Consider the following 17975-nt stretch of genomic DNA (forward strand, 5'->3'; position numbering starts at 1 on the left):
ATAAAACTATGCAGCTTTCACTGGAAAGCTATACATCGTTCCTTTGTAGCCGTATGGTGGCGCTTGGGTGGATGCTATCGAGTAATTACTACATTATTAAAAATCTCCGTCTTGCGGGATTCCCTTGAACATTCGATCAACACCGTTTCCACTTAGAGTTATCGATCGACTTGCTCTCGCCGTACCACATGCTAGCCGTCCTGGCCAGATAAGTTCGTAGAGAAACTGCCCGGTGACGCGGTGGCCGAAGTCATACTTATCTGTCTTTATGAAGTTTCTGTGGAAGCTGCGTAGCTTTCTTTTGTGACCGTAAGGCTGCGCTTGGATGGATGCCAATGATTAATTACTGCCTTATTACAAATACCCGACAAAGTATTGCCAGCAGACATCCCATTTTACCATCATTATCGGTAAATCCAAAAACTGAAGAGCGGTACCCTTTCCCACCTGAAACGTGAGGTATAAACAATCTAGTTTTTGCTTCAAAAATTACAGAATATTAGAAACACTGCGGATCATGTCAGGCAAGCCACTGAACAGGAAAAACATAATCGCCTGAATACCATAAGTACCTGAATACTATTCGTGCCAGCAAATGCAAGGCAAGCATCAACGCCTGGTCGACATGTCTTACTCTTACCCCTGTCACACGGGACTTCTTCACGGCCTTTGCCGTAAAGTTGTCTTAATGCACTAAAGGAGGAAAACCGAAAGGGAGCAGCGGCGCTGCTACACGGCAAATCCAAAGGAGCTAGAACGCGGCCTCCGTGAATGCCAAAAGTCACCGCTGTGTGTGAAGCGGCGCTAGTAACATTATGAAATTAAAGCAGACGGTAGCACTTCAGCTAGGAGGATAAGAGTGCTTTTGTGTATGTTTGAAAAAGTAGCTATCACGATAATAAACGAGCGTTCTGACGGTGAAAAACAGATATTTTGAAACAAAAGTTTCTTTTTTTTTTTCATCGTTCCCGGTCCGACCACGGTAGGCGCACTTTTCCGTTCGGCTCCTCACTGTATGTGAGAAGCGTGCTTTGTTGCTTATGCCCTTGTGCGTATTTCAAAGAAATTAGGTTGTGCCTGGTTAGCATGCTGCCGTAATCATGAGCGACGAACCGCAAGACGTTAGAACGAAGTGTGCAACTGCCATGAAGAGCAATCAAAGAAAAAACAGCAAAACGAGAAGCGCAAGCACATGTGTCGATGCGGCTGCTGAAAAGCGTTCAAGTCCTTTCTTAGCAGTGCAGATGTCTTAAGTCATAGCCTCCTCTACGGTTAAGTGCACTGTAACGCAAAATTAATCATTAAATAAGATAAATTAGATATTTTTTTACGTTTTCAAAACTAAAAATTGCGTCAATTTTTTATTCTTTGAGCTCGCTAGCTGGCGCTGCCGTCTTGGTTGCTCCTGTAAGCAACTTTAAGGCCGCTGACGGCCGCCTTTGCCGCTACGGACCTTTTTCGCAAAGGTCTTGACGCTTTGTCGTGTAGATGCGCGTCACGCGCCTTTGGGGCAAATGACCTTAACTCCTAAGGCCTTACAAGTGCCCGTATGATAGGGATATTACTCGACATGGTAAGTGCTCCACTCACTCTCCTCGTTTCACAAATCGCTTCCCGTACCACTCAACAAAGTTCTGAGCCGGTGAAACGAATGTACCTTGAAAAATCTCTCATATGAACGCCACGCGTATATGTGAACAATCTCCGGTTGTGGACATCCCTTGTACAATCCCTAAAAGACCCCTGCCCATGAAGAATGAATAAATTGGGATTCTGTGGATTGCTCTAGGTATAGTTCACGATGGCCTTCGAATTAAGGATCAGGTAAAGGTCTTCAGTTCCTATGGAAGTTGGATTCTTTCGCTGCTTAAGTGACTCGGCATGGGCCAACGTGTTTCATTCAGTAACGATAATTTGAAAAACGCCGTTGTCTATCGCCACGATAAACCGAAAATTCAACTTCAAAAGTGCGGTTTTCTACCCTCCATATTCACTCTTGCCTTGTCTGATTGCGATTTATGTCCCTTATGATGACAGGAAACCAACTCGCCAGATTATCTATCCTGATTATCTATCCTGAAGCATTCATCTCTGCAGTCTTGTTTTCTAAACCCCTCTTTTTTACTTTTTGTTGCGGCATTGATAACGTACTAGGCGACCATCTTCATGACGCCATATTTTGCCCTAGTTTAAATACTGAGCAGATAACCTCAAAAAGCGTCAACGCAAATGCAAGAAATATTTCTAAGCACGGCACTCTTCCAAGCAAAGGCTCCAATTAACGTAGCTTCATCGCATTTTCTTTCCAGCCAGCATGTCCGTGTACCGTTCCTTAAGATTTCTTTGTGAGAACCTGAATGAAAAGGAGGAAAACTAGCCTACATCGCTTTCTGTTTAAAATGGTGGTACTAGTTTAAAGCATAGATTTTGTACTAGGACAGTTTAATGCCGCACTTCTTCAGTTCAGTCTGAGCAAACTACTTATATACTAATATATGCTTCAAACCTTGAAATAGAAAAACTCCGAGGTGTGAACGAGGAAGCGATCTTCTTCCGTACCTGCGGCCAAGAGGCAGTGGTGTTTTGTTTCGAGGTCCTATAAGGAGATTTCGAAGCAACTGTTTGTACCATATTGGTAAAAAAAACTGAAACCCAAGAGCACACTAACTTTAGATTACAGATCATTCTACGGCAGGCAGGCAGAACAAGCTTTACAAACATCGCACCCAACGTGGTTCGAGTTCTTAAGTACGATATATTAAATTTACATCAGTAAGCATGTGCGAAAAATTAAGGAACGGCACTTCATTTTTCGCCTTTTCTCCATTTTTCTCACACCACTAAAAATTCTTGATGTGTCATCTTTTATTGACTTAATACAGCGTTGATTTCATTTTATTTCATTTCATTTATTAAGTCCTCAAAGGCCCCATTTAAGGGGTATTACATGAGGGGTGGGCGGGGAGTACGGCAGTTATGACCAAAAAAAAATGATTTTCGATGGCAGTCTTGAATTGTTGAAGATCTTCAAGGGAAGCGATATGGCCGGGAAGGTCGTTCCAGTCCAGGGCAGTACGGAGGAAAAATGATTTTTGGAACGTTGTGGTATGGGCGCGCTGGGCGTTGTTCAGCATTATGTTGTCTTTATCGTTTATTCCGGGCATACAGTGAACTACAGTTGGCTGGACGTGTTCGGGCCTTTCAAATCCGGGTCAATGCCTGCGCTTAAAGCCATGCTGCGAAAAGTGGAACGCTCATTAGCGAGCAGGTCGATCGGCCGACCGGACTCCAGCACTCGACCTTCACCCATGATGACCACCCTGCAAAAACAGACACGGAGAGCATTGTTACAGCTTCTGCAAACTCGCATTGTATCCACAAAGGACTTCGTATATAGGCGTGGTGTTGCTAAGCGCCAGAAGAATCTACGCCAGCATACTTTTTTCTGCTCAGTGCAAAAATAATCTGCTAAAATTGCTCAAGACTGCAAGCTCGTTTTGCAGTCGTAACTAGCCGCTACCTGCAGCATTTAAATGCACGAACATTTTGGATTAAATTATCGGTCTCAAAAAGAAGTACTTTTCACAGCGTCCACCTCCTTACGCAGCTGGCCTAAAAGTGCATCATGCGAGAAAGCACTCAGAAGCTACGAAGATTTAGCGGAACGGGCCGAATTACATGCTTAAGGATATTATATTCTATGGATCTTTTAACCGGCATTTCAGTGATCGAAGTATTCACTTTCACCTATTGAATAAAGCAGAATTAGGCTGTTTTAAACAGGTGGTCTAGGTTATAAACAATACGGCACCACGACCTAGTACAACAGTAGCTTACACAACACCAGGGATCGAGAAATTGTGGCTGCCTCCTGTAAACTATTGCAAAAAGTGTTACAGTGCAGAAACAGAGATAAAAAATGGATCAATTGCTGCGTCTGGCCTTTTTCTAAACGCCTAGTCATCCTGCTAATTTAATGCAGGAATGCTGCATCACAAAAGTCAAGCCATGGTTATTCATTAGCTTACAGGGCGCCTCGGTTACGGCGGGTTGAAATATGGCAGTATAAAGACCACTGCATGATGCTGAGGCACAGTACACTGCCTCGAAACGCACGTCACTCCGTGACATTTGGAGCACTATGTAACATTCGCAGGAGATTTCTGTGCACAAAAGCTGTCTGATTGCGCATTTCAAAGTAGCCTGCAACTATGGGAGCCTCTCTCTCCGCACGAACGAGAACTCATGCTCATCATCGTTCATCCTCATCGCACTGAAGCCCACAGCCGCATGCAAGCGCCACTTCCACAAATCTATGCAACCCGTATCGCGCGCACAACCGACAAGTATCTAATTCTGCTGACGTTGACTGCGACCTAGAAACTATTGATGCCCCATTTGTAAGTTAGCGCAAGTAAGACATCATTGTTAATCATGGCATTTGGCACCGCTGACAATTCCAGATTTTGCAGAATTAGTTTGAAAAGTAAATCTATGATGTCTTTACTTGCTTTATCCTTTCCTGTATACCAGCGTCCTGCTTCACGCATTCATTTTCGTGTCTTTCTTGCATTCTTTCATACACCTTGCCCAACAAAAGCCGCAGCAATCATCTCGCTCACCTGTCGTAATCCATTATGGTTTCGATGCGGTGCGCTATTGTGATAAGGGTGCAGTGGGCGAAACTCTGCCGCAATGTCACCTGCACCCTTCGCTCCGTGTCCGGGTCCATCTGGGACGTGGCTTCATCCAGCACGAGGACCCTCGTCTGCCGAAGAAGCGCTCGAGCGAGTGCCACCAGTTGACGCTGGCCGGCACTGCGAGCGTTGAGGCAACATATTATTCAAACAATTTTAGCAGTACTTACTTGATAAAACATTTAGTACAGTCATAGACAAATGGAAAAGGCCGTTCCCCCATTCCTCGTGTTTTGAAGCTTGCAGCTTTGCATGGGAGCGGCACACCTGACGAAACATTCCTGCTGTCGACACCAGCTCAGTCAGGTGTCGACCCCGTGCAGAGGGACAAGGTTCGAAACACGAGGGAGGTAGAGAGCCCGCGACGGTACCACCTTTTTAAAAGAGCCTTACGTCAAAAAAAAGCCCACAGTATCCGCTTCGTTGAACTAACAACTAAGTAGAAGCGTCTACTTCCACGGCAGGTCTATGTGCGTCCGCACGCATTGTGCGGTACTGAGGAGTCTTCGACCTGACTATTAAGGAGAATTTCATAAAATGCCCGCACAGAAATGACAATTCAGTTGCATAATTTGGAAGCAGCATTTCTTGATTATATGTCTTGAAAGTGACGAATAAAAGAGAGTTATGTGTTTTGCACTTGAGCGCTCCATCTCAGACAATTTCTCCTCACGGCCAATAACTGCGCTTTTGCGTCTACGATAGCCCCGAATCTTATTCAAGAAATCCACTAAACCGGCTGACTATCAGCCTAAATAGCCGAATATTATTTAGTGGAAAGAAAGCCTCATTTAAACAAGGGTGCATTATACGGCATAATGTGCGAAATAACGTAGTATCCTTTTATCTATTACCGGAACGTGGGTTTGGTCTGGCGGCAGTATCAAGAATTTCGACTCTTTACTGCGGAGCCAATATGGACTAATTCGGAGAGCGTTTGTAGGCTTATGAAAACAGCTCTTCCTAAAAAAAGTTTTCAGTTGTTAGTCAGCGTTGCGTTTGTCTTGCCTCGTTCTTGGTCTCCGTCTTTCGCGCTGTTGCATTATGGCGCTTGCACGTTTATTTTTCTTTTTGCTCTTAACTTTCGATAACGTTTTGCTGACCATAACAAGAGCTTATGCTCGTTCTTTTCGAGGATGCGTCACAGTAGGCTAAATTTCCGTGCTGCTAATAAAATCTATGGCACTGTGACGAGAACGTCCGTTGAAGACTGAATACGAGCTGAGCAGATCATGCTATCCTAAGACCGGCGGGGAGCAGAACAACTCATCTACTGTCGAGGATAGAAGTGTCTAGAGATCGTATTCTATAAGCTGCCCAATTTCTGTTGTCCACTTCGCGTCGTTCGGTCCTCTGTCTGTGATCACTCCGATAGGCCCGCGGCTATCAAACATCTGTGGCAAGCGACCCGGCCATTGGGTGGTTGGCGACCGGACCTCACCATTGGCTGCAAATCGCAGCAAATGGCAGTGACTGGTCAGGGCCGCTCGCCCATGGAGTTTCTTACTATTAACTAGAGGGAAAGCTGGCGGCACTGCACCTGTACCTCCATGGGCGCGCAAAGCATCATAGGGCGATGAGCTACTTGGTGCAGGACAGTAGGTTTTTTTCAAGAACACGAAGTGGCGTTACAGAGATGTCTTATTCCGTATCCATGGTGCGCTCCGCGCGCAGACGACTTCGGCGTAGAAGTAATGTGCAAAAACCATAGTATCAAAAACGCAACAGCACACGACGCCAATAAAAGGTTTTTGTTTTCCGAAAGACGATAGAAAAACCTTTTAAAATGTTGAAGAGACATTTTTTCAAAAACATATTTAAAAAAAGTGCGCCTGTTAAGCCCGAAATATTGGCTTTTGTGGTCTGCAATGCTTGGCCAATAGGAGAGCAAGCCATAGCTTATTTTGAGCAAACTTTGCATTTACATGCCTTTCTATTCGTTTGTTGCAATTTATAGACAGCATATTAAATGACAGAATTCTTGATTACCGAAAAACGTTTGTTTTTTAATTATTTTTGGCCAAAAGTTGTAGTTCTGCAGTCGGTAGCTCTCCGCCCCATGATGCCTAGAGGACAGGAGGTGGTACAGGTGGTTTCGAGGAAGCTCCATGCAAACTCCCAAACTCCCATAGGCGGGGCGCCAGCTTTCCCTCTAGTTAATAGTAAGGAACTCTATGCGCTCGCCTGCTGTTGCAGAGCGCTGCGATATGCCTCACCATTGGCTGCATATTGTATTCAATATCAGCCAATGGTAAGGTCCGGTCGCCAACCACCCAATGACCGGGTCGCCTGCTCCCCGGCTGCGAGTGTAAACTGTCTGACGTAAGCTTGCGCCCCCTCTCAGTATGACAGCACTCCAAAGGCGCTAAACTGTTCGCCGCGCATACTACCTGCTTGCTTCTTATCTTCCAAGGAAAGAGGGCGAGAGTGCGGGCTTACGTCAGCCAGCTCACACTCGCAGCCGGGGAGCAGTGGTCAGCGCCGAAGACAGCAGCACCGCCGCTCTGCTGAGAGCCCGCTCCCGCAGATGTCGCGACTGCTCGGTTGCTTTTGGTAAAGACGGTACATAGCTACCGTAACCTACCAGCCGGCAAATAAAAGTACCCTGCATTCACCAATTCTTGTTTCCAGCTGAACTGAAGTCATGGCGCTATCGTGAGTTGTACTCCACTTTCTCGCTTTTTTTCCAATCTTCCTTTTTCCAGGAGTCACTTATCCCATCATCGCCATAATTATCTAATACCTCGCCTTCGTGAGCACTTACCCACAAAGGCGCATCTGCGTTGTAACCATTTGCTGCCCTTTTGTGATCACGCTGACCACATCTTTTTTTTTCAATTTCGATGTTACGCACCGTATTGCATTTTTTATGAACTTAACTGAGCGTAGGTTGATTTCTTCGTTTCACTCTAATGCTCACATTAAGCATGCCTGCACCATTTAAACAAATAGTTAGAAGAAGTTAGAATCCCACGGTTAGGTTGTGGAGAATGGGTATTTGACTGGCTCAAGGTTGCTATTATCTCGAAGATCGTAATGAGGCGACAGGATGGGTGCAGCCGATTTATGCGGTGTGCATCGTTCTTAAGCGTTCCAAACAGCGCGCAAGTGTAACTAAGCGGAGAAGATAAGGTATAGACAAGAGATAACAATTTAAAGGGCAAGAAACAGATTTTAACCTGCCCACCGGAAGCCTTGTTCGCAATTGTCGACTGGTGCAGCTTTGAGCTACGCCCATGTTTAGTGCGTCGAATACACTTCATCGTACAATTGAAAAAGCAACACCATAAAGAGTAGAAAGTCTTCTAGCCTCTATAGCAACGAGCCGCCGCGGTAGCTGAGTGGTTACGGCGCTCGGCTGCTGGCCCGAAAGACGCGGGTTCGATCCCGGCCGCGGCGGTCGAATTTCGATGGAGGCGAAATTCCAGAGGCCCGTGTACTGTGCGATGTCAGTGCACGTTAAAGAACCCCAGGTGGTCGAAATTTCCGGAGCCCTTCACTACGGCGTCCCTCATACCCTGAGTCGCTTTGGGACGTTAAACCCTATAAACCAAACCTCTATACCAACATTTTGTTTACGACGACTGAACAGCCTGCTTAGAACATAATAACGCACCCTTAGTGACTGCCGACTCAGGTGATTCGTAAAACCCCTCGTGTAGAGCCACTGAACGCAAGTAGTGAATGCAAGCAGCGGACGTACTCATTACAATGACTGTACGGCCAGCAGGCTTTCAATCTCTATCACCGGAGCGTCTTACTTACCTCAGGTTTCCTCCTTTTTCTGAAACTGCGAAGAACATTCCTTCCGAGCAGCCGTCCACAAAATCACTCATATGTACGCTACCAATGACTCTCTTCAGGTCCATTTCCGTGTGGGAACCTTCCGGATCCAAGTTGTCGCGAAGAGTTCCACGAAACAAGCAAGAATCCTAAAAGAAAACATCAGATTTGGGGCGAATTCAACACACTAAATCAATTTGCTAGATGCAGGCTAACTGTCTGTCTAATTATACATGTTGTACCAACTACCTCGGCAAATACCTTGTGAAAGTCTTTTGAGTTATAGCTGCCACAACTCATAAAATTATTCATACGGAAAATGCGTACATAATAATCGCTATTTGTATCCGATGCACTCGAAAGTGCATTCTCCATTGGATGTAAAAGACTTAATACGTCCAGACTCCAGCCTAGCTGGGCGCTGATTTTTTTTTTTTAGGCATGACGTTTCGATATATTTTACGCTGGTTATCAACAGCCAGCGGAGGACGCAACCAGCTCTGCACAATTTTCCGCTTTCAACATTCGTATTGTTACACGTTTGTATATCTCAATGGGTATCCCGAACTAAGCACGTATCTACACATTGAGGCCATATTCGTAACTGAAGACTATCGTGTGTGCCTAGGCCCGCCATCAGGGCAGATCTAGCTGTGCTAAAGGGTAAACTTGTGGTCTGAATAATGTGCTACTACTTTTGAGATTCGCTACTGGTAGAAAACCAAAAGTCAATATTTTTGCCATTTTAGCCTACTGTGTGTCTTTAACTGCGTCGAACGTCAGTTCAGCAGTTAAGCGCATTACACATCCTGCGCACATCCAAATGCTTTTTATGACTTAAGCTAGGTTCTAATTTTATTTTTCTCATTCACAGGACCTCTTTGCATTCTTCTAGAACACACTTTTCATTATTGTTTTCCCATTGCACTACGCTGTCCTTATCGTTATTTTAAATATTCTCTTACCCGCTACATTTAATTCCAATATTTAGACTAAAACTCACAGGGTGCGTGTAATGCTTATACAGTATTTTCCTTCAGGAGAGGTAAACTGTGACATTTCATTTTTTTTCCGCTTTCGTTAAGAGTATTAGTGAATGTGCTCGATTGTTTGTCTGAATTTCTGATACAGTGAAATACTGTTCTTAGAGAGCATCAATCGTGACACCTGAACGTGCTTCTAAGCTGCCTTGGCAAGAAAAAGATTAGCTTCAAAAAAATTCTTCTCAAATTCTTATCGCCGCTACCGAGTCAACGGTCGGCGGTTACCTTTATGCGAAACAAAACTTTCATGTTTAGTCATAGCTGGAATTGCGGTCGTCTCGCCACGTACGATACCTGAGGTATGACGCTGACGGCTGCTCGAAGTCGCTTCAGCGGTACCGTTGATATGTCAGTATCATCGATAGTGATAGTTCCAGAAGTGCGTTGTATCATGCGCAATAATGCAAGGACCAGAGATGATTTTCCGGCACCTGTTCGACCTACTATGGCCACCTGTTGATAGACACAAATACAACTTCACATCAATGTTCCGCTTACAGTTAATATTGCAAGCCCACAACTGATCAATGTTTTATGAACTTTTCGCACTGAGTAGTGGAGTTTCACAGCGTTTGCGAGTGTCGTAGTCGTCTTCAACGGCTTTAGAAATGCACACATTGCGTGCGTTCCGGGAAAGTCCTTATCCGTTTGCATCCCAACGGCTACATCTGTGGCCAGTAAGTTTTGAGCAGCTTACTGATCATACAAATGAAAGGAAAACGGGGGATGACATCAAGTGGTGCTGCCACGTCACCGCTTAGAATGCAGTGTACTCATATAACTTTACGCTTTTCCCAGATCTTCTCTTCGGCGGTCAGTCATAGGCTTATACTTGCGGGCCAGATATGCGGTCGTTTCGATAAATAGGGTTAATGCCCGTACCAAGTACGCCCCAAACATTGTTCGACTTACGTGCTACCGCGCTCAATTTGACCTGCAACGCGTTAACTGTGGTAGGAGTTCAGTTCACGAAACAGCGAGAAGCCAGCGGTGCTGGCTTTCGTTGGGAATCAAGAGATTAAGCCTTTCAGGGGTGGAGCGTCCGTAACTATGACATTCCGCAAAAAAAATTGAGGCGCACGATAGTGCGTTGACCGCCTGGCACGACCAACTTATTCGTCTCAATTCAACTTATTTCATCAGTTCTCTGCAACTTCTTTAGCGCGTGTGGTCGTTATGCCAATAGTGCTGGTTGATTTTTCGGCAAAGAAGTCAAAATGCGAGCACTTTTGCGGATAGCAGGTATTCATAAGCTCTCTCGTTTAAATTCAATAAAGTGAAAAATGCAAAATCTCAGAGCGCCATATACCTTTTCTCCCGGTCGCGCAACGAAACTGATGTCCTTCAATGTGTCATCTGTGATGCCAGGTCGGTAGGATGCACAATAGTGATCAAATATCACTTCCCCTCGGCTTGGCCAGTTGTTTTCACAGGACCGTGACAAAGTGCCGGGACTACCAAAGATGGAAGGCTGCATGACAGCCTTTCTCGACGAAGTGGCTTCCTGGAAAGGTTACCGCAGATTTGTACATTAATGTGATTGAAAGTTTTCATGCCTTTTTGAAGACATAACACCCAAATTATCGTATCAATATCAGCGTTCGCTTGCAAGTTCAGTTGATAATTCACGGCAACGATCTTAATTTTTCCCAGTAAAACAATTTTTTAAGCCTGTCCGTATGGAACAAGCAAGCTTAGGGTCAGCATCGCATCGTTAGGTCCTACAAGCCTGTCAGAGCATAAGCCGTCATTCCCGTTTTCGTCTGCTCACTCGTAAGACCAATAGAAATGTAATTAAATCAGGTGGCGCGCGTCATTTATGTCCCATACTCAGTAATGATCTCCCTAACTTCATCTCGTAATTTCGAATAAAGCTATGCCTGAGCCTAAATAGTGACGAGCGTTGATATCTAGAAAAGGTCAAGGTAGAATGAGGCCTTCAAGATGATCGCGCTATTGCAACTTTTCTTTTAGTATGAAAGTTGTACAATGGTTTCCTAACAAAATTATATAAAAAGCGCCAACATTGAACTAAATTTATTTTCAGCGTGAATACGCATGTGAGCTAGAAAGCATGACAACCAAACGTCAGAATTGCTTTGAGAGTCCTGTTTTGTTATCGATGATCGTGACAGACGGTACCCTAACGTGCCGTGCTTGCCGGACGTCATGTTCTCTGCCTGTATATTATATCTTTTTTTCTGTCGTGGGACCTGCCGAATATTCCTGCTCTTTTGAATTCGGGTGGTTCCTGACACATTGATCTCTGCGCTGCCGCATCATATGGAGGCTACATTTTTTTTACAGATTTTTATCTTCCTGCAGCTTTTCGTTGACACAGGGCTCCGTTTGTTAGGCATAGGAGGTGCTACATTATAATGTCATCTTGTAAGCAATGTCTTGAGCGGATTTTATCAGTTTAGTCCTGCACCGCACCCTACGGACTCTACCAACTTCGTCCTGCACCTAACCCTGCAGCTGTCTTTTGTTGCTTGAACAGTCATTTTCAAAAACCCTTTATTGTTGGATGTTACGACGTAATTTAGGTGGGTGAAATAGAGATAAAAGTTTGGTAAGTCAGTCTGGAGATCGCCGCAACGCTGCCGCAGCAAATGTTCGGATGAACCTTTTCCAGCTATCTGTACACAGCTGTGCACAAAGAAAATTGGAAGGTTTTTCTCAAAGTCCGCTACACCCCACAGTGTGTCTCCTGTTGAATTTTTCATCCTTCCTATCGCAAGTACGGTACTTTTCTGGGTCGTCTAGCGACGTAGTAAATAATATTTCTAGAAATGATGAGTTTCCTCGCCTTAACGTCAAACATTTTCTACAGACAGATTTTGCGACGCGAAATAACATAAATATTACGCATGATGCACATCTTCGAAACAAAAAGTCACTCCACAATCCATGGAGGGCTTGCTTCGTAAATCATGAGATTTCAATGTAGCGACCTTGGTTTGGTTTCGTTTATGGGGGTTTAACGTCCCAAAGCGACTCAGGCTTTAAGAAACACCGTAGTGAAAGACTCCGGATATTTCGACCACCTGGGGTTCTTTAACATTACCTGACATCGCACAGTACACGGGCTTCTAGAATTTTGCCTCTATCGAAATTCGACCGCCGCGGCCGGAATCAGACCCGTCTTTCGGGCCAGCAGCCGAACACCATAACCACTGAGCCACCGCGGCGTATTAAAGTTGCGACTCTGCTCAGAAGACTTTGGTCAGAGTATCACAGTTTTACGGCTCTCGCCTCTCAGTCATTCAGATATCTGTCGAAATGTTCTCGCTCAGTAATTAAATCTATTACGACAATTTATATGAAACTTTGTTCATTCCGGAAAAATAATTACCCGCTTTTATTCTGCGCTAGTCAATTAAAATTTATTCTTTTTTGAGGCTTGAGTTTACTCTGTAGGCGGAAAAATATTTGTTTTCAACTGAAACAAAAAAAGATGCCTGAAATCGTCATTTCGCTCGGTCATTACACCGGACACACTCTCAGCCATTCAATCAATGCCCGATAAGCTAACTAAAAAAAAAGGATTAACTCTCCGCTCGTACTTTGTTAGCCTATTGATGGTGGTCAGCGGAGGTCTGAGCTTGTTCCAAAGATTCGGAGTTGTTTACTCTTATTAAACAATTCTTGGGCTTCCTGCTTTAGGTTGTGTATGGTTAATAAAGAGGTCAAATTCTTTGTGCTGCCAGGGCAGCTGCAAGTCTCCGATGCCAGTGAACACTGAGGCATTGAGAACCTCTCCATTCAAATCCTTTTCGTACTAACACTCGAATTTATACCACTTTCTCGTGGGGTTGATGTTTCTCCAGCAGCAGTAGACGAATTTATTCCAAAAAATTGTGTACTTTAAAGTTTTCCCGCGACTAGACTCAAGCTCGTTTCGTTAAAGGCTGAAAGTAATTTTGTGATCATCCCTTTGATTGAATGGCGGCATAGAGAAGAGAATGACGGCCTCAGAGATCCGCGAGGCCCCTATAATGAAGGCCTACTTCAGACATGCATCTCATCAAGCGTACGCGCCTATTGCAATTGTTATTCCTGCTTTCATTCCATGCGCTAGCGATTTCGTAAGCCAACACATCACTTCTACTTATAAGCACAGTAGCAGTTGCAAAGGGAACGTGGAGATACAAATGTGGCTTTCAGCGCGCTCTCTTTCGCAATAAGACCTTGAATCAAATTTAGGTAAAGCAGTTGTAGTGAGCTCACACGTTCCTCTTCTGCCGGTATGTCAGTGTATTCCAGTGCTCTCTTGAAAGCCACATCTCCCTGTACAGTCCAAAAGACGGCCTCGAAAACAGCTTGCATGGCGAATGATACCTGCAAGGACAGCAGCACACACAATTGTCAGGCAGGGCAATAGGTGATTCGAACACGAAAACAGAAACAACTGCATCGCATACAAGGCACCCGTCTTCCATGTTTATCGAGTCTAGTTCTGTGCCATGCTCTAAGACTCGTTTGGCATCGTCATCGATTATGGCCTCCCCCATTTGAGGGACACAGAAAATGCAATGACAGAGAAAAGGTAAAGACGTACACAAACGCGTTCGTGCGCTCTTTGCCTCTACGCTATCCGTGTCTCGTTCGCGCAGTTCTTTCTTTGCTTCAATTATGAACCGATTAGCCCTACAAGTTCCCCTGTACAGAGCCACCGCACTCTCTATTACGAAGCTGGCAGCTTCCAGGGCTACTGAAAAGCCCTGTTCTGAGGCTTAGAATGAAAGTCCTGGACTGTATATTTTTCACAAAGGATGTACTGTTTTTCCGAAAGCAGCCAGGCGGCACGGTTCGCTTCTCAGTTGCGTAGTGGAGCACTTATCCGACCTCTTAAGCTTCAGATGTCTGTAACTCAAGGAGAACCCTTGTCCTCACCTTCTAAGATCTTTTGCCTGCTTACTTTTGGCACAGACTGCACGTGGACGTCCTTGCGTGATCAGGGCAAGGGTAATAAACGCGTTCTTTGTGAAGCACTTGTCATTACGTTTCTTTTCAAGAACCAAACGTCCCCCTTCACTTAGTGTAAAAGTAGAACGTTCAGTTTGGCTGATCGGTACAGATCCATCTTTTGTGGAATAGCGCGAGCAACGTAGGACAAGTACAAGAATGACACGGGACAAACGCTGACTCTCAACTAAGGTTTTAACAGCAGGACACCCATCAAACTCGTGAACACGAAAAGGAAAAAAGAAAAAAGTTGCTGTTCTTTCTTACCTACATCGCATCACCCATGGGCTGAAAAATTTGGCAAGTCGATATGAAGTAAATGTAGTTATATGAGCTCCCATCAAACTAAAGCAGTTATGACCGGCAATCAAAAGGGAGAAGGAACCGTCGGAAAAAAAGAAAAGGTTGTAGCACCGTGCACAGAGACAAGTTCGTCGCTTGCGCAAAGGGGTTGCGTATCGAAGTCCACTCTCCTGTGGAGCCCGGTACATCGGGCAGACGGGACGTTGTTTAAAGAAAAGGTTGCAGGAGCACAAAAAACAATCTAGACAATAATAGAAAACTAATACTTGGTGAGCCACTTTAAGAAGTTTGAAATAATGAAAAAGAGGAAGAAATGCACAGCCATGTGGCGCAGCACAACGATGCTTTACACGCACTGTGATCATACCACGCGAGAATTAATGGAAGCCTTCCATATCATTCAAGAGCCAAAGTGCGTCAGTAAACCGACATTCACACTCAATGACAAAGAGAAAGCTTTTCTTGGAGGCCTTTGAGCATCGCGTGCTTCTCTGCCTCATGTTTTATAGATTTTAGTGTATCGTGTGATGTACTTTGTGTGTTGTTTTAATTTATGAGCATCAGGTGTTGCTACTAAAACCTTATTTGAGAGTCAGCGCTCGTCCCGTGTTCTCCTTGTTCTTTTATGATGTTTGCGCTATCTGCAAAAGATGAAACTCAGTGTACGCTGTAGTTGGTAAACCTCTATTTATGTTTTTGGATGTAGCTGTATTACCTATCGACAATGGCCCCCATATCACTTCGTGGGGCGAGTCCAGGCTTAGTCCTATCCAACTGTGTCAGAAGTCTCTTAAATCGGCTGGTGCTGTTATTTGCATTGAAAGGAGCACGTACCACAATGCTACTTTTTTATTCGCATGCCAACTGCACAAGTGGTTCTAAACACGGTCTTTTTTGGAAACCTTTTCAGATGTTTATTTTAGGAACACTGATTTTTACATCGGCGCTGTTCGTGAATAGGGATTTTACAGCAAAGCGGAAATTTTGTACCTAACAGACATCTATTAAATATGATTGGTTAACTAAAATAAGTAATAAACATTTTCTTTCGTTTTAGTGCGCAAGATTGCATCACGAAATTGAATGCCGTCAACATCGAATGTGATCCCAGTTTATAAATTTGGTGAATGGGCATCGTATCAAAGGAGAAAAATGATCAAAGGTGAAAAATGCGCCTTTTTTGAAAGCTTAAGTTGCCTTCCCCGCTTTACACTTTGACGAAATGGCGTCTGTTGCATTCCTGATTCTGCAAATACAAACGCAGTTTGTGTATTTTATTATTTAGACGAAGCTAACGCGATATCAGCGATGATAACACGTTTGACGTCACAATTTGGTAAATTTGAGACTCGAGAAAGCAACTGAACGACATTTCAGTAATTTACTTCTGACTCAAATTTCCAATAACAAAGCCAAACTACGGTATTTAAATTAAAAACGAAACTCGCCTACGATGTTGATGGCCTTCAATCTAAAATCTTAATGTCGTGCCCCTAAAAGCAAGAATTGAAAAATTCCTTATTTTAATCTTAATTACCGTTAATTCATTTTATTTATTTGTAGTTATCTAACCATACTTTAATTAAGCTTTATCGTGTGCGTAATTTCCGCCTTGACACAAATTCACCTGCACAGCCCGCCCAAGATAATCTCACAGTTTTCAAAATAAAAGATCTCTTAATATATATAAAATCACCTGATATATTCAGTGCAGTAAGAAGCTTTTGCAACGTTGGGCGTATCTTTGCTCAATTAGAGTGTTTTATTTAGTGTTTTAATTAGAACATTTTATTCACAGTGTGCATTGTCTTCACACCAAAAAAATCCTGATGTATTCAGAAAGAGAGTATAGAATTTTTTAGTCTATAATTCTTTTTCTGGTCCGTGTTTAGGCTCGTAAAATCTGAACTTCCAAATTTTTCTCTTTGATTTCGTACAGGAATTTGCGCTCATTACCAAAAAAAGCTGCCATACTTTTCGCTGTAATAATGCGAACAATTCATAACATAATTTCGAAAAAGAAATTAGACATGCTTTCTCCAAGTTCGATAAATTTGTTCACCGATATATTTTTCTGCACGCACCGTGATCGACGAAACCAGCGACAGTCCAATGTCTGCTGTCGACGTAGGGTCTCCGTGGGCTGGAATGATGGCTATGGCCGTTGTGAGCACAATTATGAGCTGGCCACAGAACGTTATGAGGAGGGAGCTCAGGCCGATAAACAGAGCGAGCACATTGTAGGCCTCGAGGTACGATGTCATGTGTCTTCTGAAGCGAGCACAGAAACGTTGCGTGACGTTGTAGCACCGCATGAGCCCCACACATTCCAGGGTTTCCGTGAGGTGTTGCAACAAAAGCGATGCCCTCGTACTCTCGAACTGACGGCCCATTATATTTGCCCGAAGGACGTGGCGCTGAAAAACATTTGTGTTATGGTCTAGTCAACCTGCAACGTTGGCCTCAAGTAAACGTATATGAAATATGGACATGTAACCGCGTATTGCGCTGTTCTGATGTAGCTCGGCCTTGAAGCGATGCGGACATTTAGCTTGAAACAGCCGGTGCTATCCTAACTGAGCCTTTTTGTTTGCGATTTTTTTTGTTCATTTTCGTGAGCGGTCGGAACGCAGGTTTTTGGCGTCTTTGTTTTTGGGACCATTGGGGTTAGTTTTATACTTTCCACGCGCTACGATGTTGCATCTCAGTGTCCTTTGGGAAGGCATGAAAATTTTATAGAAAAAAAACTGTAAGGCAAGACTCGTGGTTGGGAGCACCATTTCAATGAACTGTCCTATATTATTGCTTCATCATGAAGTAAAAAGCGATGAAAAGGGAAATCCAGAAGAACTCATTGAGGGGCTTGTTGGTAGGACATTTTAAACATAGAAAGTGCGCAAAACACTCTCGTTCAATTTACTTTTTCTGTGCGCAGTCCTTTGCGCAGTTTTATTGTTAAAAGAAAAGTGATATATATATATATATATATATATATATATATATATATATATATATATATATATATATATATATATATATATATATATATATATATATATATATATATATATATATATATATATATATATATATATATATATATATTTGTCATGAAATGAGACTTTAAGAAAGTAAGTATGCCTTCTTTCAAGCAATAAAAAATCGAGTGTTATCACAAACT

At 43.7% G+C, this 17975-nt stretch overlaps 1 protein-coding gene across 1 annotated transcript in view; it reads right to left on the reverse strand.

Moving 5' to 3' along the window:
* Nucleotides 1–3123: 3123 nt before the first annotated feature.
* The window catches only part of LOC144097754 (multidrug resistance protein mrp-7-like), a 59980-nt gene continuing 45128 nt past the window's right edge, over nucleotides 3124–17975 (reverse strand). The window contains exons 14-20 of the mRNA XM_077630392.1: nucleotides 16879–17211; nucleotides 13754–13864; nucleotides 10833–11027; nucleotides 9818–9976; nucleotides 8463–8629; nucleotides 4623–4817; nucleotides 3124–3320 (exon numbers count right to left, since the gene is read on the reverse strand). Coding sequence (XP_077486518.1) covers nucleotides 3173–3320; nucleotides 4623–4817; nucleotides 8463–8629; nucleotides 9818–9976; nucleotides 10833–11027; nucleotides 13754–13864; nucleotides 16879–17211 — 1308 coding nt within the window. The 3' untranslated portion in view covers nucleotides 3124–3172. The remainder of the gene's footprint in view (nucleotides 3321–4622; nucleotides 4818–8462; nucleotides 8630–9817; nucleotides 9977–10832; nucleotides 11028–13753; nucleotides 13865–16878; nucleotides 17212–17975) is intronic.

The sequence above is a fragment of the Amblyomma americanum genome, chromosome 7 (genome assembly GCF_052857255.1).
Source record: "Amblyomma americanum isolate KBUSLIRL-KWMA chromosome 7, ASM5285725v1, whole genome shotgun sequence".
NCBI classification, from domain to species: Eukaryota; Metazoa; Arthropoda; class Arachnida; order Ixodida; family Ixodidae; genus Amblyomma; species Amblyomma americanum.